General features: G+C 41.1%; 1 protein-coding gene across 1 annotated transcript in view; it reads left to right on the forward strand.

Annotated features, from left to right (window-relative positions):
* The window catches only part of LOC108523301 (Down syndrome cell adhesion molecule), a 337,477-nt gene that overhangs the window by 75,761 nt on the left and 236,680 nt on the right, over positions 1-25,036 (forward strand). The window contains exon 10 of the mRNA XM_017863826.1: positions 19,325-19,498. Within this exon, the coding sequence (XP_017719315.1) occupies positions 19,325-19,498 (174 nt within the window). The remainder of the gene's footprint in view (positions 1-19,324; positions 19,499-25,036) is intronic.

A 25,036-nucleotide genomic window follows, 5' to 3' on the forward strand; every position in this document is an offset into this window, starting at 1 on the left:
ACATAACCATGGTCTGCTTAGAGATCACTGCATGCTTGTCCGTGAAGACATGTGAGTTTAAATTGTCAGAACTACTCGTAGCTGGAAAATTATTTCCCCAGTATTTAGATAGATAAGTGGGTTTAGAAAATTACAGATAATATCGTTGATAGTTTTATTCCCCTGATTACCTTAGAATATACACATTACACATCATCTCCTTGGCATGCTCTTTTTAAAAACAAACACACCCAGTGTCCCATTGTGATTGTCTCATGTTCCCTGCTCGCACCCCTAATCATGTTCCCTCTTCTAATGCAGAGCAGTAGCTCCTGGGTTTTAGGTGACATTGTAGACATTACACGAGTAGAAATGTATGACATGGAAATGAAGTGTGGAATCATGTTAGACTTTGGGAAAACAGTTTCTGTTCATTAGGGTAGCTTCTTCAGAATGCTTCGTTAACGGTACTTGCAAACATATTGGAAGTTCTCTTTCTTTTCTCATTTAGACACTTGAATTCAGCACTATGTTAATACAAAATAGTTGAGGGCCAAATACGTACTGGTGAGATCAAATAATCAATCAGTCAGTCATAACCTTTTTTTCCCCAATAACCTAAGACCTAGTATCTAGATTTAATTATTGTGAGGTATTTGTTTTTGTGTTGACTTAATCATCGTTTATCCTCTAGATGTTTCTTTTTAAAATAGAATGTTGCATTTTCTCATTATGGAAACAACAATGACCAAAGGAAAAACAAATGGTACATTGGTTGCAAACCTCTTGCCAACTCTCTTTTGAGAAGAAAGGTAAAGAAGTGGGGAAGAGGGTGCTAGACACTGTCTGGGAGAAGAACTAAATTTTTAAAAGTCCCTGAGGCACCTTCCCTGTCACACACCACATCCACTGTCCATGTGCAAAGGACTTCTTCAAAAATAAAAGCCTGTTATTGGGAGTCTCTGCTCCCATGACTTTTTATTTCCTGCCATATTTGAAGCTCTGTTGTGCATTATTACGTGGAAACAGATAAATATCATAAATTTAGTTTCTATCGAGGTGCGTATTTGATATTATGAACATTTTCCATGACATTTGCCTTCTTTGACATTATTTTTAATGCTTGTCAGTATGCAGGTGTTCTCTCTCTTCCTGAGGGTGTTTACAGTTTTCCCTCTCATAAACGCTGTAGCAAATGAACAGTCCTGTATGTTAATTCAATGTGCATATGTGTGAGTGAAGAAGTGGCACCAGCCATATAGAAGGCTCTTACTCAGTACTGCCCAAGGGCACTTAGGCCACCAACAATATGGGTGGGTGTATGTGGCCCAGCATCCTCACCAACTAGATAACATTTTTTTTTAAATAGTCTTTACAACCTGATGGTTGAAAATGCCCTCTCATTTTAATTTGCATACTTAGATTGTTAACGTTGTTTAAAATGTTTTATCTTATGTTAACAGACCACTTCTACTTCTCCTTTGGGAAATTTCTTATTCAGGTTACTTGCACACTTATCTCTATGTCTTATTTATTTGGAAGTATTTCTACATAGATTAAATAATGCTTTGTCTGGCTTGGATGTTACTGACGTTTTACCCCTTCTTACCACTAACTTAAAAATTAAGTTGTAGTAGTAGTTTTTTTGTCTTTAAATTTCATATGCAATATCAAGTCATCAAAGAAAAAAAATAGAAATTGCAATTTTTTAAAAAGTTAAATTCCCCCCCAAATAACATCACTCAAAGATAACCAAAGATAACTGCTGCAAACATGTTTTGTCTCTAGCCTGTCAGTCCTGTTCCCAAGCAATTGTATACCCATAGATGCACATTATACATCTTTAAAATTTTTGATCATAGGCTTATAATCTTCTTTCTTCAGTTAACAATATGCTGTGTATGTCTTGCCATAACAACAAATACGGTGCTTAATATGACTTTTTTTTTCTAGAGATGGAGTCTTGCTCTGTCACCCAGGCTGGAGTGCAGTGGTGCAATCTCAGCTCACTGCAGCCTCCGCCCCCTGAGTTCAAGCAATTATCCTGCCTCAGCCTCCCAAGCAGCTGGGATTACAGGTGCGTGCCACCACGCCCAGCTAATTTTTTGTATTTTGAGTGGAGATGAGGTTTCACCACATTGGCCAGGCTGGTCTTGAACTCCATGACTTTTTAATGTCTGTGTAATATTTATTTTAATACATCAATAATTACATTTATCTTATTAGTTAAGATTGAGTTCAGCCACTTAAATTCACAAGAGTTTATTTTTCTCGTAAGAGGACTCTGGATGTAGACAGCTCAGGACTAGTTGGCTTGGCTAAGTATCAGACACCCAAACTCCTTATGTGTTAGGAAGATTTCTGCCTCTCCTAGCAGCATTCTTCATCCTCAAATGATGGCCACCAAGCTATAGTGTCAACTTCCTTTCACATTTCCCTGGATAAGGAAGAGCAAAGGGAAATGGCTGTCCCTCCCACATGAGTCACCTCCCTTTAAGGTCCTTTCCAGAAGTGCATCACGGATCAATTTTACCAGCATCTCCCTGGATCACTGGCCGGGTGACTCCTGGCTGTGAAGCATCTGTAAGCCATCATGGACATAACGTGTGTTATTTTCTTAAGTCAGAGGGGGTGTTGGATACTTGGCAACTAGATATCTCCAACACGATTGTTGAATGTCATATTTTGGTTTTGCCAGTTTTCTCTTAGAAAATATCGTAATGACTTCTATTACATTTATCTTTGTGTATGTGTTCATTTATCCCTGGGAATAAATTTCTATAAGTCGAGTTGCTGACTCAAGGAGTAAATAATTTTTATAACTTTCAATATGTATTGACAGTTTGCCAGCATTTTATTCATTTACATATCTCACCTCAGTTTGCAGTAGTTTCTGTCTCTTATAACCAAAATAATACTGGATATTAGGCCTTTTTTTTGACATTTTCCAATCTGATAGAGAAACATTGTATATTGTTATTTTAATTATTCAAACAATAAATCTATTTCTTAAGAACAATTTAGCCTTGCTTATGGAACATGTTTTCTTTCATTGCAATGATCGCTAAGAGCTGAAGTGCATCTCCCTTATAAATGACAAAACTGTATAAACAAAACGAATTCAGCTTGTTTCCTTGAGAGATGCAACAATTTAATTCAGGGGAGGCAGAATTCCAGGCAAATCACTGCAGTTTAAAGGTAGCTATTGTAGAAATGAAACAATCTTTGCTTAAAAAAAAAAAACAAAAAAACAAAAAAAACCATAGTGTCATTACATGTTTGACCTTGGGTCTAGATACACAAAGTCTAAGACATTCAGTTCTCTTTTTTGATTTATTTATTTTCATGAATAAATGAGGCCTCTTGTTTAAAAGAGATTTTTTAAAAAAAAAATCAGGGCTTCATTCTGAGGTAGGTCTCACCTGTACTCCCAGAAGTCCACAGCTTAATGCCATTCTCTTGCATGCATGTCTTTTATACTGGAGGGAAAATAGTTTCAGTGGTTGTCCTGAGGACCAGGGCCATCTCCTTGTTACCTGCTGAGAAGCAAAGAGGGACTGCAAATACAAGAGAATAGATAATGCATCAACCTGGGGCCTGGCCTGGGCCTCCTTTGCTCTCTCTGGCTGCCCACAGAATCTCTGACCTCCAAGGAATCTTGGTCTGGGAATGTCCAAAGACAAGAGTCAGAGCATGGCTAGGGGTGATGCTGGAGGACAATGGGCAGTAGTTTACATTTAAAATAGCATTGTCAGCATACCCCAGGAGTAGGGAGTCTGAGGAAAGACTTGAAAGACAGATGAGTCCTGTGCTCCTGTCCTCAGAGAGAGAGCAGTTGGGGCCAGCTAGTTCCCAAGTTGGGGGTGGGGGGTGAGGCGGGGAGGGTGATGCCTGGAACGATCCAGAAACACCAAGGAGGTCATTGCAGCTGTGGCAGAGTTAGTGAAAGGGAGTTCTGGGAGAGAAGACTCCTGCACTGGGTCCCCATCAGTCATTGCAAGGACCTGGCTCTGCCCAAGTCGGGAGTGGGTATGGTGAGCATGAGGGTTGCGATGGTGATACACTCTCTTCAGCTGCTGCTGTGCTGAAGCCAGAAGCTAGGAGGCTAGCTGGGTAATCAGGGAGAGATGGTGTGATCTGCTTCATGCTTTAAAAGGATCACACTGGCATGCTGTTTTGAAAGCAGACTGTGTGGAGGACAGGAATTTCAGCTGGAGAGCTGTTCCAAGGCCTTGGCTGGGATGTGGCCGGGACCAGGGTGATGACAGTGGAGGAGGGACAAATAGTTGGATTCTGAATGTCTTTGAGTGACGGATTTACTATGGGTATGACAGAAAAGGGAAATGCCAGGCAATCAGGAGAGTGGAAGTGCCTGTGACAGACAGGACAACTCCAGGAGGGCAGCTCTGGGGCTGGGATAAGATCAGCGTTTTGGGCTCCTCTCTTTGCAGACACAGCTGTCAATTTCCAGTATAAGCAATGATAAATTTTCTAAATATCCTAGATTTAACTGAATATTTTCTACATTGTCAGGGCTTAGACCCTCTATGTTCTATTCTGCAGCCATATGCCCAACTTTTGCAATTGCCAGTTCTATGTTAGATTGATTTTGTGCTCAGTATGAGTTATTTGGCCATAGTGAAGAATATTCCAACCTCTTTCTGGTTTGTAATGGTTTTTTCCTTGCCTTTTTACACCCAAAGGACAGAGTCTCTGGTAGGATATTGGTAGCTCACCCTATCTCCTTGGAGGGACCACAGACTGCCTGATTTCCCCGTAGAAGGAACTTAATCTTTTTGATTCTGTGCACCAAAGAGCTGACTTTGAAGTCTGGTAAATTATTATTATTATTATTATTATTATTATTATTATTATTATTTTGTGATGGAGTCTCGCTCTGTCGCCCAGACTGGAGTGCAGTGGCATGATCTTGGCTCGTTACAGCCTCCACCTCCGGGTTCAAGTGATTCTTCTGCCTCAGCCTACCTAGCAGCAGGGACTACAGCCATGCACCACCACGCCCAGCTAATTTTTGTATTTTTACTAGAGACAGGGTTTCACCATATTGGCCAGGCTGGTCTCGAACTCCTGACCTCGTGATTCACCCGCGTTGGCCTCCCAAAGTGCTGGGATTACATGCGTGAGCCACTGCACCTGCCCCAAGGTCTGGTAAATTTTTAGCCTATATTTTGGTGTTTTCCATTTGGAGTGAATTTTCCCATAGATGTGGTGCATCTATTTAATATGTAGATTCAGGTTATTTTTAAAAATATTTTTCCCGTGAGTTGTATATCTAAGTATTTGTTCTCTTCCCTGCTTTCATTTTCTTCTTCAGGGTCTCTGATTGTGGTTCCATAGGATTGCCACCTATTCTCTGTAGCTGTCATTTTCTCTCTGCTTTTTTAACTCATTGATTTCCATTTTAATTTTCTATATTTAATGTTCTATATTTAATTTAATGTTCTACATTTTTCCATGTCTATTCTCCATGTCTTTTCCCCGGCAAGGTCTATCTCTTTGTGACCGCTCTGGTTCTGCCTTCACTGCTGTGAGTTTATATTTTTTCTCCTTCTTTCTCTCCATCTCTGCCAGCTCACAGTTTACCCTTCTTCAGCCATGGCTTAATAGACAAGTGACTGTTTTATTCACAGTCTTCATCTAAGTCATGACACCTGGTTTCTGGTTGTTTCTTTCTTCTATTTTGCTTATTGTTATCTTTGCTAGATCTTGGCTTCCTTTTGAATACAGTAGCCCCAAGACCCCCAGGGGATGACTGAACCATGGGGAGCACCAAACCCTACATATACTATGTGTTTTCCTACACTTGCATACCCCTGATAAAGTTTAATTTATAAATCAGGCACAGTAAGAGATTAACAAAAATCATGAATACTAGAATAACATTATTATTACAATGTCCTGTAATAAAAGCTATGTAAATGTGCTCGCTCGCTCTCTCTCAAAATATCTTATGAGGCTATACTCACCTATTTTCAGACTGTAGTTGACCTCAGGTAGCTTAAACCGTGGAAAGTGAAAACGTGGATGAGGGGAAACCACTGTACTTACGTTTGAAGAAAATCCGTGTCCCCAGAAAAAGATTGTTTTGGGCAAATGCCTGATTCCTCAGCTCACCCTGCTTCTAAGATTCTAAGCCACATCAGGCTTGGGGAGGCGCCCACCCACACCCGGCCTGTGCACACTGTTTTCACTGATGGAGGCTTTGCCCTCACCTGTGACCCACTCTGCTGGGGCTTGCTGAAGTTGACAGTGGTGGCCCTGGTTCCGTCGTCTTCCTGCATGCTCTTCTGCTCAGTTACCCTGTTGGTTGCCCATTTACCCATTCTGTAGTTGGAAGTTTAGCTATTTTCTAATTTCATAGGAAATAGAGGTTGTATTTTTCTAGGCTTTGCTCTCCCATTTGCTTTCATGTTGTTCCCAGGAAGAGAAGAAGAAATGCTGGTTTATGCCTCCATCTTCAAATATGAAATTCTACTGTTTATATACAAAGATTCATTGAATTTGGACTTGATTTTAGTAAAATAAGTAAAGTAGGAATCTAGGAGGAGTAGAAATCATCAGTTAGGAGACTGGGCTATAAGTTCAAACCCCAGCCACAACACAACACTGTCTGGTTGCGTGACTGCATGTAAATTACCTACCCCATATGAACCACAGCATCCTTACATCTGAAACAGATACAATAAGGGGATAAATGTGATGATTTAGTAAGATGACTCATAGAAAGCATTTATTATGGCTTCTGGCACATAGCTATTAGTCAATACGTATTAGCTATTATTAATATCATTATTGTCATTATCATGAACTTACATGGTTAGCCATTTGTCCAAAAACCATTTGTTGAAGAGCCCAAATTTTTTCATTTGTGATGCTTTATTGTCTATGGGGAAAATGTGAGTACTGGAGTCTGTGTTTCAGCCTTTTCTCTGTTACACTGAACTGCCTGTTCAGCACCACACGTATTAGAAGTTTATCTCTTTCTATTTTAATATCTGTTTTGACACTACTCCCCTTGTGACTTATAGTTTTCAAAATGTCCTTGCTTTTTCTGCATGGATTTTTGTTTGCTTGTTCCTTCTAGATGAATATTAAGATAACTTTGTCAAGTTTCAAAAAACATCTGGAAAATTTGAAGGATCATAAATTTAAAGCTTAACACGAAGAATGTTGATGTCATTCGAATATTGAGTCTTCCCAGCCAATACCATGGATAGTCCTTTCATGTATCCAAGCTTTTCTTTTATGAACATTAATAATTTTATTGCATTCTTTCCATTTGTCAGTGGTAGTGAATTTTTTATAAGCTACGGCATCTGGTTTTCTTTGGTCCTCCTTGGTTTTCTGGGTGGAAAGGGGTCAAGGGCTGTCTACAGCCAGTCTTTGTTGAGCTTGTCCTTATGTAGCTGTCCACAACTCTTTCTTCTCCCAGCAAGGGTGATGCTGTTCTTAATTTAGAGGAGTTTCTATTTCCCCACTCCGTAGCTCATACAAAGGGCTGCAATGGGGGTGTGACCCTATTTCTTCCTGTCTCTCTCAAGATTGGCTTCTCCCCCTGCTCCTTTTCCTGTGTCCTTTCTGCTCACTGTAGTTTCTCCAACTCCATATTTCCCTGGAGGCTCCAGAGAATCCACCACTAGTTGGTGCACACACAATTTTACTTTTGCTACTCCTTCTCCTACTGTCCCCAGACAAGCTGCTGGAGGCTGTCACTTCTGCACTCACTAAGCACAGTCCCCCAGAGGGTCCGGCTATCCCTTACCACTAAGGCCCTAAAAGCACCCTCTTCTGCTCGATGTCAACCCACCTGCAGAAATCTCCCCCTGTGGTTATAGACTCATCAAAGGGGGCAAAAGGAACTTGATTATTTTGTTGAGAGATTCATAGCAATAAAACTAGGCACTCCAGACAGTTAACTAAATGTTTCCATGCAAGATGGAGGGGAAAACACATGCTGTGCTCAATACTGGCCAAATTGCTCAAGTGACCCTCTCTGGAGTCCCCTCCTACTTCAGAGGGGTGCCCTGGAATGGCTCACCTTGATGCTGCCCACAACTTCCCTCCCAAGGTCCAGGGGACATCCCTGGGACCTTCTGTCCCCCTCAAGACCTATGTCTCAGAAGACCATGAGAAATATGAGGGAAAGGACAAGCCCAAGTCCCTCAAGCAGGTTAATTCTAGAGCAGGTTTTCTGTCAACACCAGTTTCAGACCTCCTTGGTGAGATTAACAAGGCAATCTCTTCTTCAGCAGTCAAGAGAGGGCTCACACTGCAGATCACCCTGCAGATCACACTGAGGATGACACTGCAGATCACACTGAAGATGACAATGCAGATCACACTGCAGATCACCTGTGGATCACACCACAGATCACACTGCAGATCACCTGTGGATCACCTGAAGATCACACTGTGGATCACATTGCAGATCACACCATGGATCACACTGCAGATGACACTGCAGATCACACTGGATCACTACTGCAAGGATCAGGACTGCAGATCACACTGTGGATGACACTGCAGATCATACTGCAGACCAGACTGCAGATCTCACTGCAGATACCTTCAGGTCACACTGTGGATCACACTGTGGATCACACTGCAGGCTCACACTGGAGGGATGACACTGTAGATTTACCTGGTGGATCACGCTCGCGCCCCCACCCCCCTGTGGATCATGCTGCAGATCAGGACTGCAGATCTCACTGCAGATACCTTCAGATCACACTGCAGGTCACACTGCGGGATCACACTGCAGATCAACGTGATCACCTTCAGATCAACTGCAGATCCACCTGTGGGGATCACACTGCCGGAACACTGCAGATCACACTGCAGATTACCTGCCTTGATCACACTGCACATCACCACTGAGGAATCACATTGCCCAGATTACCTGCCCTGATCAACACTGCAGATCACCCTGCAGATCACACTGGGTGGATTACACCTGAGGATCACACTACAGATGACGACTGCTAGATGTACACTGAGGATCACCTGCGGATCACACTGCAGATTACACTGAGGATCACACTACAGATGACACTGTAGATTACACTGAGGATCACCTGCAGATCACACTGTGGATCACACTACAGATCACACTGTGGATTACTCTGAGGATCACACTGCAGATGACACTGTGGAACACACTGGAGATCACACATTCCAAAGATAAGTCTGGAAAGGAGAAAATTACCAAGAGACAGAAATTTTCTTAAATAAAATTCTCTTTTGTTTTTCCTCTGGGAGAGCAGGGGATTTATATTAAAATAGCTCATTGGGGGGTATGTTCATAGAGCCCAGTTGGGATGCTACTGGGTTCTTAGGTCCTCCAAGGCTCCTCCCCAAGTTCTGGTCCCTTTGCCCTGCTCTGTATGCCCTTGCATGTTTCACTGTGCCCCACCCTTGTGCCTGAGTGCCCCTGGGTCCAGTGTCCAAGGTGCTTCATCTCATTCTTTTTTTGCCCTTGCTGCCACTCACTCTGACCTTGAATGCCAGTTCCACAGGCTTTGCTCAGACAAATGTCTCTTTTGCATTCCTGTTCTGGGAAATTGGGTCTCTGCATTGTCTCTGACCCTTGTCTTGTTCATCTCCTTGGGACCAGTCCCTATAATCCTGACCCTGTGTTAATCCTCTTAGTGTGGATCAGCAGAATAAAACTTCTGAACAAGCCTGACCTGGTGGAGGCTGCTGCCCTCCCACTGTCCCACCCATGCCTGTGCATCTGCAGACCATTCAGTGCTCTCACCATGCCCACTCCTAGACTCACCATTTGTCCTGCTCTGTGCTGTTTAGAGCACCCCAAGCCTCCACATCCATGGTTTTGACCTCTTCCATGTCCTTGGTTTCCTGGAACAGCAGTGACTGCCTGTTCACACCGGTGCATTCCTCTGATCCAGGCTATCAGGTCCCGGCTCTCACCTAGTGCCGCCTATTTCCAATTATGTAGTAAGATGCATATATTCAATTAATATGGGGAAATAATTCAAATAATCCAAAAAGGAGAAGAAGGCAATATCTTTCTATGGTAAAAATAAAGCCAAGTTCAAAGTCCAGTGTGGATCCCTCATGCACAACAAAAGGAGCTCTGCTTGCGTGTTCTCCAAGAAGAGACAAGTGGCCTCACAAAGAAATAATGAGTTTTAAAAATGGGTCGTAAGCTGAACAGAGAAGGTGAGTGTTCCACATATTGTTTTATTTTCTTCCTTTGATGGTAGGGAAACACTTAACAGAGCAGAAAACCTTCTGCCTTCCTCTGTGCTACCCTACTCAGCATCTCAGTGGCGCTGGGAGCTGCTGCAGGACCTCTGCAGGGTCCTCACCTAAGGAAGTGTAATTCCCCTAAGTCTTGGTGGAGCCACCAGGACTGTCAACCCCAAGGCCCATCTTGCTCTTCCTTTATTTTTTCAGCACTCCTCCATCTTTCTTCCTTATTTATATCCCAGGAAACTTTCTAGAAGCCTTCTTCTGGGTATAGGCAGCCACAGTGAGGACAAATGCTCGGGGAGCTCTTGTTCCAGGAAAGTGGTGGCTGGAGACCTTGAATGGTAGACACAGCTGCAGGCCTCCTCCCAGGAGCAAGGCAAAGCCCTGGTGGCATCTGCATAATTGAGCTACCTCAACCACCTCCAATATCACATGACCCCTTGACGAATGCTGAATCCTGTTCAGTTCACAGCTCAGTTTTCTGATAAGTGAATGAAGGGTCAATGTTTCATCTGGCTGATAAAAAAGGATTTTTGCATATTAGTTACATGATTCCTTATTAGTTACAGAATTAGACATTGAAATGCTAGTGGACTAGCAAGTTGTAACAAATCCTGATTACGCACTAATCTACACCATGACATTTCCATTGTTTTCAGCGGATAGCCTCAACGGAGAAATGAAGGCGTTAAGGAAAGATAACTGAATCACACAGTGGACACAATTATGTGCACATTTATAAAAGAAGTAACCTGGACGGTGTCTCAGTTAGGGTGTGGTGTGTTATCAAGAAGGGATTTAATAACGGGAATTAAAGGCAAAATCTTTTGAATCATTGGACAAACTGACTGGCCCCTTAAGCACTTGAGCAGTGTAGGAACTATGAGATTCTCCTCCCATCACTGCTAACAGCTACCTCTAGTGCTCAAGCAGTGATTTGTAGAAGTTATCCCACAGGCAGCCATAAACCTAATGTTTGGGGTTGACCCATGTGTCAATTTGCTGCTTCTAAAACAAAATAATGGCTTTTCCACCCTTGCACCTTCCAAATTGTTTTTAAGTGCCTCTCACTGGTAACATGTAAACCAGAATCTAGTAACAAAGGAGCTGGGGAATGTAGTCTTCAGGCTTTCAAACCCTGCAATTTAGGGTAGAGTTTAGAGGGAAAGTGGTAGTTCTAAAGATCAGCACATACCATCTGACACAAACTTTCAGTGACATAAATACTACCTGCACAGTTGTGGAAGCTTCATTCTCAAGGATTGGAAACATCTCTCCAGCCTGGAAACAAGCCAGTAGTGTCTCAGGACTGTGCCTCTGTTCACTTCCGGATTCTTCTTTGTAACAGAACTCTTCAGCACTCTTCCACTGCATAAGCATTGTATTTCAGCTGCTAAACCTTATTTAGGTGCAGCTGCTGTTGCTAGTCTTGCTTTTTCTCTTCTCTTTCCATTGCGACCTCTATCTGTTTACCCAATGACTTCCTGCAATCCCCCAACTCTTCTCAGAGAAGGAAGCCCCCCTTCCGAAAGAAGAAAAACAAATTCATTCTTGAGGAAAACACAACTCTCTCCATCAGGATGAAAGGGATTTTGTTTGACTCCTTGGTGAGAAGAAAGAACAGCTTACAGCCTGACTGTTGGTGTGCAAACCGTAGAGCCTAAAGAGACCTCCTTTAGGTCCTGCGACTGAAGAGTCCTAAGGCAACCTCTCTGGATGAGCTGATTGACCAGGCTCTCATGGTCCTTTTATGCAGGCGTTTATACCCACATTCTTAAAATCTTGTTTTGCTTTATGTGCACAACAATCCTACATCATATGTAAAGGGATTATTCTCCTCATTCATATATGACGAAATTAAGGATGCAGAGAAAAGCCACTTGCTTTAAGGCACGGGTAGTTTTAGAGAGCATGAGAACCCAACCCTTTTGGCTTTTAGCCAAGTGCCCTCTCTACAGACCAGCAAAGACTTAACAGTGAAATAAAATTTTTTTTTAAAAATGAAACAATTTTCTTATTTGCTGCTGCCTTCAAATTGGGCTCATTTGGTGACAATCAGCCAATCTTTTTCCACTGTCCCCATAGCATCAGTCCCTGGGAACACAGCTAGGCATACCTTTGCAATTAAATAAGAAAGGTGACCCACTGTTAATGTAACTAGCAATTCAGCGTGTGCCTTACATATTGCTTTAGCATTTTATTTTCATGTAATGGAGCATTGAAATTGTCCCCACTTGACCCCTGCTAGCCACAGAAAATTGACAGTGTTTTAATTAATGACTGTGGGTTGCTGCATTGTATCTTCTAGCTAATTACCTAAAGTGCTTACCTTGTGCTAAGAAGATTACAGGATTTTACATACTGATGCAGTGGGTTAAATTTTACTCTTTAGAATAAAGATGAATCTGAAGTAGATGACTGATAGGTTATTCTGTCAAACGCTGGCAAAGTCCACTTCCCTCAAATTAAACAAACGCTAACCCTTGAACTGTAGTCCTCATAGTAGATGAATTGGTTGGCAGTGTGTTCACTATTATTCCGTTTAGTAACACAATTAAATCTTTAGATGCAATAACCCTTCAACTTAGGTTCATTTTTCTGATGAAGAAAAGATTTAATGTTTTCTTAAATGCATTTGAAACTTTATTTCTGCCTTCTTTAGGACCTTTTAGTAATAAAGAGGCTTACCTCAGTCTAGCTAAGAATTAACAGATCATCCTTTTCTGCTATTTAATTGAGACAACTTAGCATTGTAGTTAATTTTATGTTGTGATTCTTTAATATAAATGTTTCAACTATTACAAGCATTTTTCAGGTGAAAATTATTTAAGAAAAGGAAAAAAATGTGTTGTTGACATAGATATTCATGTAAATTTTTCAAACCATACCAGCATTTTGTTTGATTTTCAATTTCTTAAATACAGTTTTATATAATTTGAAATTTTTAGATTACCTATCTTATGGTTATATTTTTTCAATCCTATATTTGGTTGAGTTTTCAGGTTGTGTGTATTGGACTGCATCTACTCTCAATTTACAGTCAACTTTGAGAAAGACGTCAATAGCCTTTACTGATTTTCAAAGTGTGTTACAAATTTAAGCACTTAAATAGAAGTTGAAGGCTTTTTCCTTAATTTTAACTTCCAATAAATCTATTATCCTTACACTAATGAACACAATATCTACAAGAAGTAATTTGATAATTTATAAAAACCAAATTATTTTAAAATCCAGTGTAATTTTACAGGAGAAAAAAGCATATGATTATCTCAATATATGATTAAAAGGTAGCTAATAATATTCAACATCCTATTGTGATTAAAGCAACAAGAACAAAAAAAGTTTTCTAAAATAATTACATAGAAACACTTCCTTATAACCTAACGTGCTTTGGAAAATGAAGAAAAAGACAAAAGCTCAGTAGAAAAATGGGTAAGGGATACAAATAGGCTGTTTACCAAAGAACAAATATAGATGACCAATACATTCATGATGCTCAAAATTATCTATAAAGAAAAACAAACAAAAAAATACAAAAATCTGCCAAAATGTGCAAATTGAAATAGTGATGTATAGTATTGATGAAGATTTAAAAGATTAATAGCATACATGTTTGAGGAAAAAAGTAACCCTCAGCTAGCGCTGAATGAGATAACAGTACGGTTTGAAGGCAGTTTATTATAAATACGGCAATATATTTTAAGATTTGAAGATGCATCACGTTTGGTCCAAAATTCTTCTCCCTGAGTTAGGCATACAGATTGCCTACCACTATATATTTCTCTCTACTGATGGACTGATTGATGAGTGGCGACATTCACTGCAACATGGTCCCTATTCTTGCGGAATGGGAAAGACAGAGAGCCATATAATCTTAAAATTATTAAATAATTAAAAACGGAATGTTAAAAAGCACAAAGTTGTTTGCTTACTATGAGCTTTACCAATACATAGTTCAGGAACTTTAGTCCTTCTACCATCCTATGATGAAGGTTCTATTATTATTTCCATTTTACAAGTTAAGAAGCTGAAATGTTACGTAACTTACCTAATTTTACACATATGTTAGGAATCTATGGCTGTGTAACAAATTATCCCAATGTAGTGGCTTAAGATGATATACATTGAATAGCTTCCCATTTCTGTAGGTCTGGAATGCATGTGTGGCTTCGCTGAGAGACCTCTGGTTCATGGTCTCCCCAACAATGAAGCCAAGGGATTGGCTGGGATGCAGTCATTTCAGAGCTTAGCTGTGGGAGGATCTTGTCCCAAGCTCACTCCTGTGATGGTTGATATGCTTTAGTTTCTCGACCACCCCCAGTTCCTTCCCATGGGAGCCTCTCCACGGAGCAGCTCACAACATGGCAGCTGGAATTCCCTAGAGTTAGGACTGAAGGGGAGGGAGAAAGGAAGGAGAAAAAGATCTTTCCATTGATCTTTTTAGCCATAGATCCTCACCCAGTATCTGTCACAGTACAGGTGCTCAGTAATTAATAAAATCAATTTTCATAAAAACAAAGGATACATTATTTTATGTTGAGAAAATATTAGAAAGTCCATAATCCCTCCAAAGGCATTTACTTTTTTACTGTTTGAATTTTTGACAAAAAAAAAATTCAGATTCCCTAATCCAAAATTCTCATGCTTTAAATCCCAATAAGTAAACTAGTAAATAGCTTTCATTAATTATTTTTCAAAATCAACCAGTCATATACTGATGTATTTATTTTTTCTCAAGCATTTGAGGCCAAGCACAATGGCTCATGCCTGTTATCCCAACACTTTGGGAGGCTAAAGTGGAAGGATCAGTTGTGGCCAAGAGTTTCAGACAGTCTGAGCAACATAGCAAGACCCCATCTTTACAAAAAAAATTTTAAAAGCTTAGCAGGGTGTGGTGATGTCTGCCTATATTGTAGTCCCAGCTACTTGGGAGGCTGAGGTGGGAGGATTGCTTGAACCCAGGAGTTTGAGACCACAGTGAGCTATGATGCTATCACTGCCCTCCAACCTGGACAATAGAGCAAGACCCTGTCTCAAAAAAAAAAAAAAAAAAAGGCACCAAAATCTTCTGTGAACTTTCATATGAATTAAGTTTTTTTTTTTTTTTTTTAATTATTATACTTTAAGTTCTGGGATACATGTGCAGAACATGCAGTTTTGTTACATGTGCCATGGTGGTTTGCTGCACCCATCAACCTGTCATGTAGGTTTTAAGCCCTGGATACATTAGGTATTTGTCCTAATGCTCTCCCTCCCTTTGCCCCTCTCCCTCACAGACCCCAGTATGTGATGTTCCCTTCCCTGTGTCCATGTGTTCTCATTGTTCAACTCCCACTTATGAGTGAGAACATGCAATGTTTGGTTTTCTGTTCCTGTGTTAGTTTGCTGAGAACGATGGTTTCCAGCTTCATCCATATCCCTGCAAAGGACATGAACTCATTCTATTTTATGGCTGCATAGTATTCCATGGTATATATGTGCCACATTTTCCTTATCCAGTCTGTCATTCATGGGCATTTGGGTTGGTTCCAAGTCTTTGCTATCGTAAATAGTGCAGCAATAAACATACATGTGCGTGTGTCTTTATAGTAAAATGATTTATAACCCTTCGGGTATATACCCAGTAATGGGATTGCTGGGTCAAATGGTATTCCTGGTTCTAGGTCCTTGAGGAATCGCCCCATTGTCTTCCACAATGGTCGAACTAATTTACACTCCCACTAACAGTGTGAAAGCGTTCCTATTTCTCCACATCCTTTCCAGCATCTATTGTTTCCTCAGTTTTTAATGATCACCATTATAACCGGCATGAGATGGTATCTCATTCTAGTTTTGATTTGCATTTCTCTAATGACCAGTGATGATGAGCTTTTTTTCATATGTTTATTCGCCGTGTAAATGTCTCACATGAATTAAGTTTTAAATTATCTATGTTATACAAGTTGCTGGTATAATTCTGAATTTTGTACATTTGGTAATTTATTTCCAAGGAGGGAGCAGATTTAGGGATAAAAACGGTTGTCCTTTTAGTCTCACTTTATAAAATATTCATTAGCTCGAGTGAGGAAAGCAACATATTGAAGAGATAATAAAATACTGTTATGTTTTAAAATGTTTTGTCCCTGACTTTGAATTCCTTATGAAAAGAAGAATTTTAAAAACATTTTCTACTTATAACTATTTTATGAAAATTCGTATTTTATGTATGTAATAAAGAACTAATGCAAACATGTGAGTTTTGTTAGTAGATGCTCCACCTTCTAAATGTACAATTATCCTATATTTACATTTCTCTCAATTACCTTTAAATCAGATATCAGAAAACTGTGGGCCACAATTCAAATTCGGTCCACAACCTGTTTTTGCTTTTGTAAATAAGTGTTTTAGACTATCTTATTTCCTCATAATGATCACCAACATTTATCACTATATGCTAGGACAAAAATCAATTCTTTTCAGATTCAGTATTTTTGAAGACTCCTCCTTCTCTTCCTCCTCCCCTTCCTCCTTCTCTTCCTCCTCCCCTTCCTCCTTCTCCTCCCTTTCCTCCTCCTCCACTTGTTTTAGAGACAAAGTTTCACTGTCACCCAGGCTAGAGTACAGTGGAGCTCACTGTAACCTCAAACTCACCTCAGCCTCTCAGTGCATTGGGAGTAGCTGAGACTACAGGCATGACCTAACATGTCCAGGTAATTTTTAAAATTTTTTATAGAAATGAGGTCTCACCCCATGACCCTGGCTGGTCTCAAACTCCTGATCTCAAGCCATGCCCCCACTCTGGTCTCCCAGAGTGCTGGGATTACAGGTGTGAGCTATCATGGCCTGCCAATAAGTTGTTATGAAGCACAATCATGCTATTTTGTTTCTGTATTTTCTATGGCTACTTACATGATTCAGTGGCAGAGATGAGTACTTCTCCTCCTTCATGCCCTGAGAGAATCTTTCAGGGCCTGAGTCCCATTCTTCCATCCCACCCAACTCCTCCAGTCCAGAAGTAGGCAGCATGGCAGGTTCATCCAAATCACCATCTTCCCAGAACTGTATGACCTGCTGAGTTTAAAATATTTACTCGCTGGCCTTCACAGAAAAAGATTACCAACCTCTTTCTGAAAATGTTAAGCAGTTTTATTCATGAACATGGTATAACTCTCTAATTATTTAGGTCTTATTTAGTTCTCAACGACTTTTACAATTTTCAGTGGGTTGGTCTTGCACATATTTTGTTAAATTTATTCTAAATATTTCATGTTTTTTACCAATATATTTTCTTTTTAATTTTTATTCCCAATTGGTTGTTACTATTATACGTAAATGAAATTGACATTAATTTTTGTATATCAATGTTGTGTTCCATGACTCTGCTAAACTCATAGTTATAGCAACTTTTTTGTTTACACTTTTTGATTATGTAGAAAATAATGTTATCTGTCAGTAAAATTGATATTCTTATCAATCTACATTCATGTAATTTCATTTTCTTTCTTTTTTTTTTTTTTGAGACGGAGTCTCGCTCTGTCGCCCAGGCTGGAGTGCAGTGGCATGATCTTGGCTCACTGCATCCTCTGCCTCCCAGGTTCAAGCTCAAGCAGTTCTCTGCCCCAGCCTCTCGAGTAGCTGGGATTAGCAGGAGAGTCCCTTGAACCCAGGAGGTGGAGGTTGCAGTGAGCTAAGATTGTGCCACTGCACTCCAACCTGGGTGAGAGAGCAAGACTCCATCTCAAAAAAAAAAAAAAAAAAAAAAAAATTTCAGGTTGTCGTATGTCCCCTCTAGCAGTTCCATTTTGATGGGAACCACCTGTTGCAGGGATTCTACTTGATCTCCTTATTCAGTGTGAAAGGTCCCCTTAGGAACATTATCAGTTTCTCTCGTCTCTTTAGTGGGGCTAGAGACCAGTTGCTGAGAAATCTAAACCAGAAACATGGGAAAGGAAGGCACAGCCACAGTCTCTGCCATTGTGAGCTCAAGTGAGACCAATATACAAGCTGTCATTAGGGTGTGGAGACAGCAGGAGAAAGTATCTTCCCTTCTCCTGTCCTCAGATGCAAATTCTGAAGTTTCCTATTTAAGGCCTGTGGAGATGGCTGACCTGTTCAGCTCCTGTGTAGGTTCTTGGGCCAGGGAGTTAGCAGCTTCTCTCTAGAACACATCCTTGGCCCAAATGTTGAGCTTCCTCCAGGAAGATCCTCACCCCAGAGCTTTCCCCTCAAGTCCCCAGACAGGCCAGAGAAGAAAAATGCCCTAGGAGAATCTTTCAAGGCCTGAGTCCCATTCTTCCATCCCACCCAACTCCTCCAGTCCAGAAGTAGGCAGCATGGCAGGTTCATCCAAATCACCATCTTCCCAGAACTCTTCTAGGACCTTCATAGTCTGTTTCATTATTGCTAAAATCCTTTTTTTTACATAGTTGTATATGAATCCTTCATATGAATCATATCACAGTCATTATAACAGCATATCATATCCCTGCCATTTCCTCCTTGCATGGAAACCCTCTGAGGAGAGTGGTGTTTTAATTCTGTGCTGTCTTACTGCACTAATCTGATGTATTTATTTAAATGACATTAAATGATATGAACAGTGCATTGTGTTTCTAGACCAGAATATAACCACCCTTAAAGAAAAACCCGCAATATTCCTATTCTCTTTGTAGCCTCAGACATGTGCAGTGAGCAAAGACTTCAAATGCCATGTCCCTGGAGCACTCCTTGTTTACATTCGTATTAAGTCCCTGGGAACACAAGGAATTTATTTAGCACCGTGAGAGTTGTCTGCTTCTGTGGTGGTTCTACTGTGATTTCTTTGAATAATTTATCAGCTACTTAACACTCATCAAATTTGGCTTTTTATGTAGAAACTATCTGTAAGTTCTGTTAGTTTTTTATCTCAGAGTCTGAAATACTGTCATTTCAAATAAATGCTTTTCTCTCTAAACAAGAATTTTAATACTGGAGGAAGGAAAGAAAAACCTGCTGTATCCCGTGACTGCCTTATGGGATCTGTGTGAAGTGTCTGGTGCTTCTCTTTATGAGTCTGGGCATACTTGAACTCATTGTCTTCCCATACGTACTCACGTTTGCATCATTGCTTCTCTTTCTTTTTCTGTCTCAGGTGCTGGGGTTCCCCAGTTCCAGCCAATTGCCCTAAATGGCCGAATCCAAGTTCTCAGCAATGGGTCGTTGCTGATCAAGCATGTCGTGGAGGAAGACAGTGGCTACTACCTCTGCAAGGTCAGCAACGATGTGGGCGCAGACGTCAGCAAGTCCATGTACCTCACGGTTAAAAGTAAGAGAGAAGAAATGCTTCGTTTTACCTGGTTTAAATGCATAGGTCTCTGGGGGCTGCCATTTTCAATTGTCTCCATACATACCTGTTTAAAATCAACACAAAAGGAGACCCATTGGTGTGATATATCTGGGTTTCAAGCTTTGTTGTTCTGGAAACATGATTGAAGAAGATGGTAAACGTCCAGCCAATTGTTGACAGCGTGCCCAGGGCCCCTTGTGTGTGGAGCATGAGCCACATTCTTCTCTCCCTTTGGTTCTCACAGCCATTGGTATGGGCTCTGGGCAACCCAGCAGATGAGTAGGTCTTTGCCTTTAACACCCACATTGCTACCCTGTTGATTTTCTGTGGAAAACCCTATACATGGTCTCAGATGTGCTCTTTACAAAGCCTTTGTCATGCATTTTGTTATTTGCAAGCTGGCTTGTCCATGGATTTCCTTTTAATGACTATTTTAAAATCAAGTGACTAGTAAACAACTACACAACAGAAATGTCTAGGACTAGGCTTAATGCTGGCGCTGCTGCCCCAATATATACAAAAAGATGCTTTATAATGAAATTATTTTCATACATTGGTCATTGGCAACCAAGTAAAGGATATAAAGTGAACCAGTTTTACTGAGTCATGCTTATTAACAAATGATGGTGTATCTAGTTTACAGTGAATGGCTTATGCCCATTTATGTAATTTTCCATTGAATGAACTGTGATTTCTTCTTGATTACAAGGCTTTATTCAAACTCCCCTCTCACTTTTTTTTTTTTTTTTTTTTTTTTTTTTTTTTTTTTTTTTTTTTGAGGCAGAGGTTCACTCTTTTGCCCAGGCTGGAGTGCAGTGGTGCCATCAAAGCTCACTGCAGCCTCGAACTCCTGAACTCAAGGGATTCTCCTACCTCAGCTTTCTTAGTAGCTAAGACTACCAGTGTATGCCACTGAGTCCAACGGGTTTTTTGTTGTTGTTGTTGTTGTTTTTAACATTTTTTGTAAAGATGAGGGTCTCACTTTGTTGCCCAGGTTGGTCTCAAACTCCTTGCCTCAAGTGATCCTCCCCTCTTGGCCTCCCAGAGCACTGGGATTACAGGCATGAGCCACCATGCCTGGCCCTCGGATTTCCTCTTTTTGTTTAACTTTATTTCTGCTATGGATAGTTTGGAAAAGTCTCTACCATATGATTTATTAGAAGGATGGGATTTAAAAGTGACATTCAGAGGTGTGTATATTTGCGTGTGTAGGATAGTAAAAGGCTAGCTAAACAGACAAGTATCCATCCTCACTCACTGAATTTATTTTAGTTAGTCCACTATTTCCGCCAGAACAATAAAAACATCCGAGTGTTTATTTATTAAACTTTTATATTGTGAAATGGATTATTATTATGAAATGGGGTTGTTTTGGAATATATTTTGCACGTACTCAATACCTAGTTTTTGACTTTTAAATCATATGCTCTAGAGGAAATGATGTGCAAGAATTTGATAGCAAATTGTGGTATCATTTAAATCCAGAGCTGAAATGGTAATTTTTAAAAGTTACAAATTGATGAAATAATATGGAAACCTAAAATCAGAGGAGCAATGTTGACCAGAGTTGGTCCATCTTTCCCCAATGAAAGGGGTGTATTTTGCAGTTATTTTAATAGATTTTAAATGTATAAGATAATTTTCTAATCCATAAACACATATCTAGGACCTAATATATATAAAACCCTATGAAGGATACAAGTATAATCAACCATGGACCTTACCCTCATGAGTGACAGGCCTTGTGTTTTGGAAGGGGAGATAACCAGCAAGAAGATAGAAGCCACTGATTATAATGCAGGCTGAAGAGTCACATGGATCATGTCTGTGACATTCAGAGGAGGATGGGGGAATTAAGGAAATGTTGGCTTGGGGGAATTAAAGAAAGCTTCATGGAAAATAGGCCTCAAGAATAGAAGATGCCCCCACATGTCCTCTCTCCAGATCTCTGTACTCAGTGGTAGTTGTACAGCATCAGGGAGGACTAAGGAGATGAGCTGGCCTCTGCCCTCTGGGAGCTTTTGCTCTCTGGGGATAATTGGGTGGGTATATGTCCAATTCCTGTCTGGCAGAATACACAGTTGGTAGAACAGAGCCCAGAACACCAGGGTGCACGGAAGAGGGTGTGATTTGCTTCTGTTTGTAGAATCAGTGACCATGTGCAATGAACTGAATGTCTGTGTCCCTTCAATGTCCATGTGTTACCCCCAATGTGATGATATTAGAAGCTGAGGCCTTTGAGAAGTGATTGGGTCACAAAGGGGGAGCCCTCGGGGATGGAATTAGTGTCCTTATTGAAGGGACCCCAGAGAGTTCTCCTGTTCTCTGTTTCTACCATGCAAGGATACACAGGAAGGTGGCGACCTAGAGGAGGATGCTAGAACCTGCACCTGCTGGCAGCCCCATCTCAGACTTCCGGCCTTAGAACTGTGAGGAATACATTTCTGTTGTTGGGAAGCCACCAACGTGTGGCACTTTGTTACAGCAGCCTCATTTGACTAAGAAACTACGGAATGAAAAGCTGCAGCATCTGAGTTCAGTCTTGAAGACACAAGGGGCTTCAAAAGGCAGGACTGTTGAGGCTAAAGAGGGTGTTCCAGGGAGAGGAGGCAGAGAAAGCAGATACAAGAAACTGAAAGATGCAAGGCAAGAGTAACTCTGTTCGAATGTTCTACGGTACATGGAGGAGATGGGAGAGGAGAACGTTCAAAGTGAACACAGTTCAAAGAGAGATGATGGAGTTGGCCACATTTTAGATTCTTAACCTAATACAAGCTAATCACGGAGAGGTGGATTTAAGTAAGTTAAATGTACCTCTCTGTGGCTGTTTGTTTTAGTTTACCTCTCTGGGCCTAGTAAATAGGAAGAACTATGCCATCTTCATAGAGTTATGAAAATTAAACAGAATAACACATGTGAAAACACATTGTATGATATAAGATGTTCTAAATAAGTATTCCAATACATACCTAGAGTAAGTGATTCTTTGGTTGGAAAGAAAGAGAAAATATATTGATGGTGCCCTGCATAGAAGCATTTCCAGAAAGTTATTCTGAAAAAATTTTAAAAGGCCACAGGCTAGGAAAAAGGAGGAAGAAAGAGGACCTCCATGGCCCATGGAGAGGTATTTTCATCCTTGTGTAATACTCATCCAAAGCTCAGCCCTGGAGTGGTGTCTTTAGAAACTCTAATGACCAATGTCTTTTTCCTAACCCTGGTTGTTTATGAACAATCTAGTAAAGTGTTTGAGGATCTCAAACTGAAAAAAAAAAATTAGATATAAAGGAGAGTTTACTGGTCTAAATAAACACATTAAGTACTCTCCGTTTTCTATAAGTCATTTTTAAAAATGGGCTGCAAATATTTCTAAATTCAGTAGGGGAGACCTTGCTGTCTGATTGGATGACGTCAGGAAATTAAGACAGCTGCTCCTGCAGGAAGTCTGGACTGAAGACTAACACGTGAAGTCTTACTAACACGGTGAAATCCCGTCTCTACTACAAAATACAAAAAATTAAGCCGGGCGAGATGGCAGGCCGCCTGCTAGTCCCAGCCTACTCGGGGAGCTGAGGCCAGGAGAATGGCGGCAACCCAGAGGCAGAACTTTGCAGGTGGAGCCGAGATTGCACCACTCACTCCAGCCTGGGTGACAGAGCGGATTCCGCTCTCAAAAAAAAAAAAAGAAAAAGAAACAGCCACTCCAAAAATAAAAGCATTTTAACATAAGACACCCCCCCCACCCCCCCCACAAACACGCACACATCTTTTTGATTGTTGTTATTGAATCATAAGGAAGCCACAGGCAAAGAAGAAAGCCGGCAAGCATGTATGGAATTGTCATGGAAAGCAATCAATGGGGTGGAAGGTTACTGCATGCAAATCTGTCCAGCTCTGTCGGGGTTCCTGCCTGTGAGTCTACACTGTCATCACAATTCTGGTTTATGTTTTACCCAAAATAATTATCATGTGAGATAACGATTAGGAGCCTTGGCAGAAAAGGCAGAGGGAGTAGGCTCTGCTTGCAGTCAAATTTGGCCTCTGGTGATGACATCCTGCCCTATGCTCCAGGCCAATCAGGGGCTGCAGAAACTATGCCACATATGTGCCCCTTCTCCCAACCAAGAACTGTTTGAGGCCCAGGGAATGCCTTTATGTTAAAAAAAAAAAAAAAAAAATAGCTCTGCCAATCGAGGAAAATAACGAGACAAGTCTCAATCATTTTAGGATATTTGTTTGCCAAAGTTAAGGATGTACCTGGGAGACAGGTCTATTCCTTTCTCCAAAGGTGATTTTGAGGGCTCCAAATTTAAAGGGGAAAGGACGAGATATTGAGAAGCAGACAGTTTTCACATAAACAAAAGAGGCAGAGGAAAACTGGGGAATGTGCATTTTATATAACAGACAAAATGGGAAGGGGAACATTCAGTTACGCATTTGTGTCTGGTGGGCGGGGCTACTGCACTTGTAAAGATAAACTATCAAGTTGCATTGCCGTGGTAAAGTTTTAACAGCTCACCAGGAATTTCCTTGTGGGCAAAATATGAGGGAAGCATGTAACTTTTCATCTTGTAGCCATCTTGTTTAGGAACCAAAAGGTGGAGGCAGGTTTGTGTGACCCAATTCCCAGCTTGACTTTTCTCTTCGGCTACAGGAGTTTAGGGTCCCAAAATTTAATTTCCTTTCACAGCTCCAAAAACCACTGAATCTCTTCCATTGATAGCCATCACTAAGGTTTGTCTCAGATGCCCAAATTACATCCTCGCTGCTCCCAACTTTCGGCTGTCCCGACCTGCAGGACAGTCAAACGGGCCCTGAAAGGGGGAGTGAGAATGGAGGAGACAAGAAAACATGAGAAATGGAGACAAGACAAATAGCCTGATCAAGTCTCGTTTAATGGTGGCAGTGCAATGCCTTATATAGGCTGGCAGAGGAAGAGGTTGGGCCAGGGCGGTGACGGGGGGGTCGGGTTTTCTCAAATTACAATTGTGCATGCGCCGTGGGTTTGTAATTTTCCCGGGCGCGGGATTGCGCCTGCACCGTAGGCTGCATATCTTCCTGGGCGCGAAAAAGTTTGCGCGACGCGGGAACAGTTTATAATGAAGAACCCGGAAATGTGCCATCTTGTCTCCGCTTTGCGGAGATCAAGCAACAGAGGTCGGCTAATTCCGGGCCTTATGGCTCCGGACAGGTCCCCCTTTTTTTTATATATAATTATGGCTAGAAGATTGTCCCTCGGGAACTGCGCCTGTCTTAGGTTGGAGTAATGCATCTCATCACTGGTACCCGTCATGGGATTAGGCAGTAGCTTATGACGGCCCTCCTGTCTTAGGTTAGTGAGAGATGATACTCTCTTACCCGTCATTGGCTGTCCAGTTCAGCGCATAGGGAAGGTGGTCATAATGGGTGTGAGTATGAACCACCGCGATCTTCTTGTTCTAGGCGATGATAATGGACCTGTATAGGCTTCGCTTGGATAGCCTCGACTTGTTGCTTAATGAATGTCATGAGCTTATTGAA

Source organism: Rhinopithecus bieti, unplaced genomic scaffold (genome assembly GCF_001698545.2).
Source record: "Rhinopithecus bieti isolate Rb0 unplaced genomic scaffold, ASM169854v2 scaffold_73797, whole genome shotgun sequence".
NCBI lineage: Eukaryota > Metazoa > Chordata > Mammalia > Primates > Cercopithecidae > Rhinopithecus > Rhinopithecus bieti.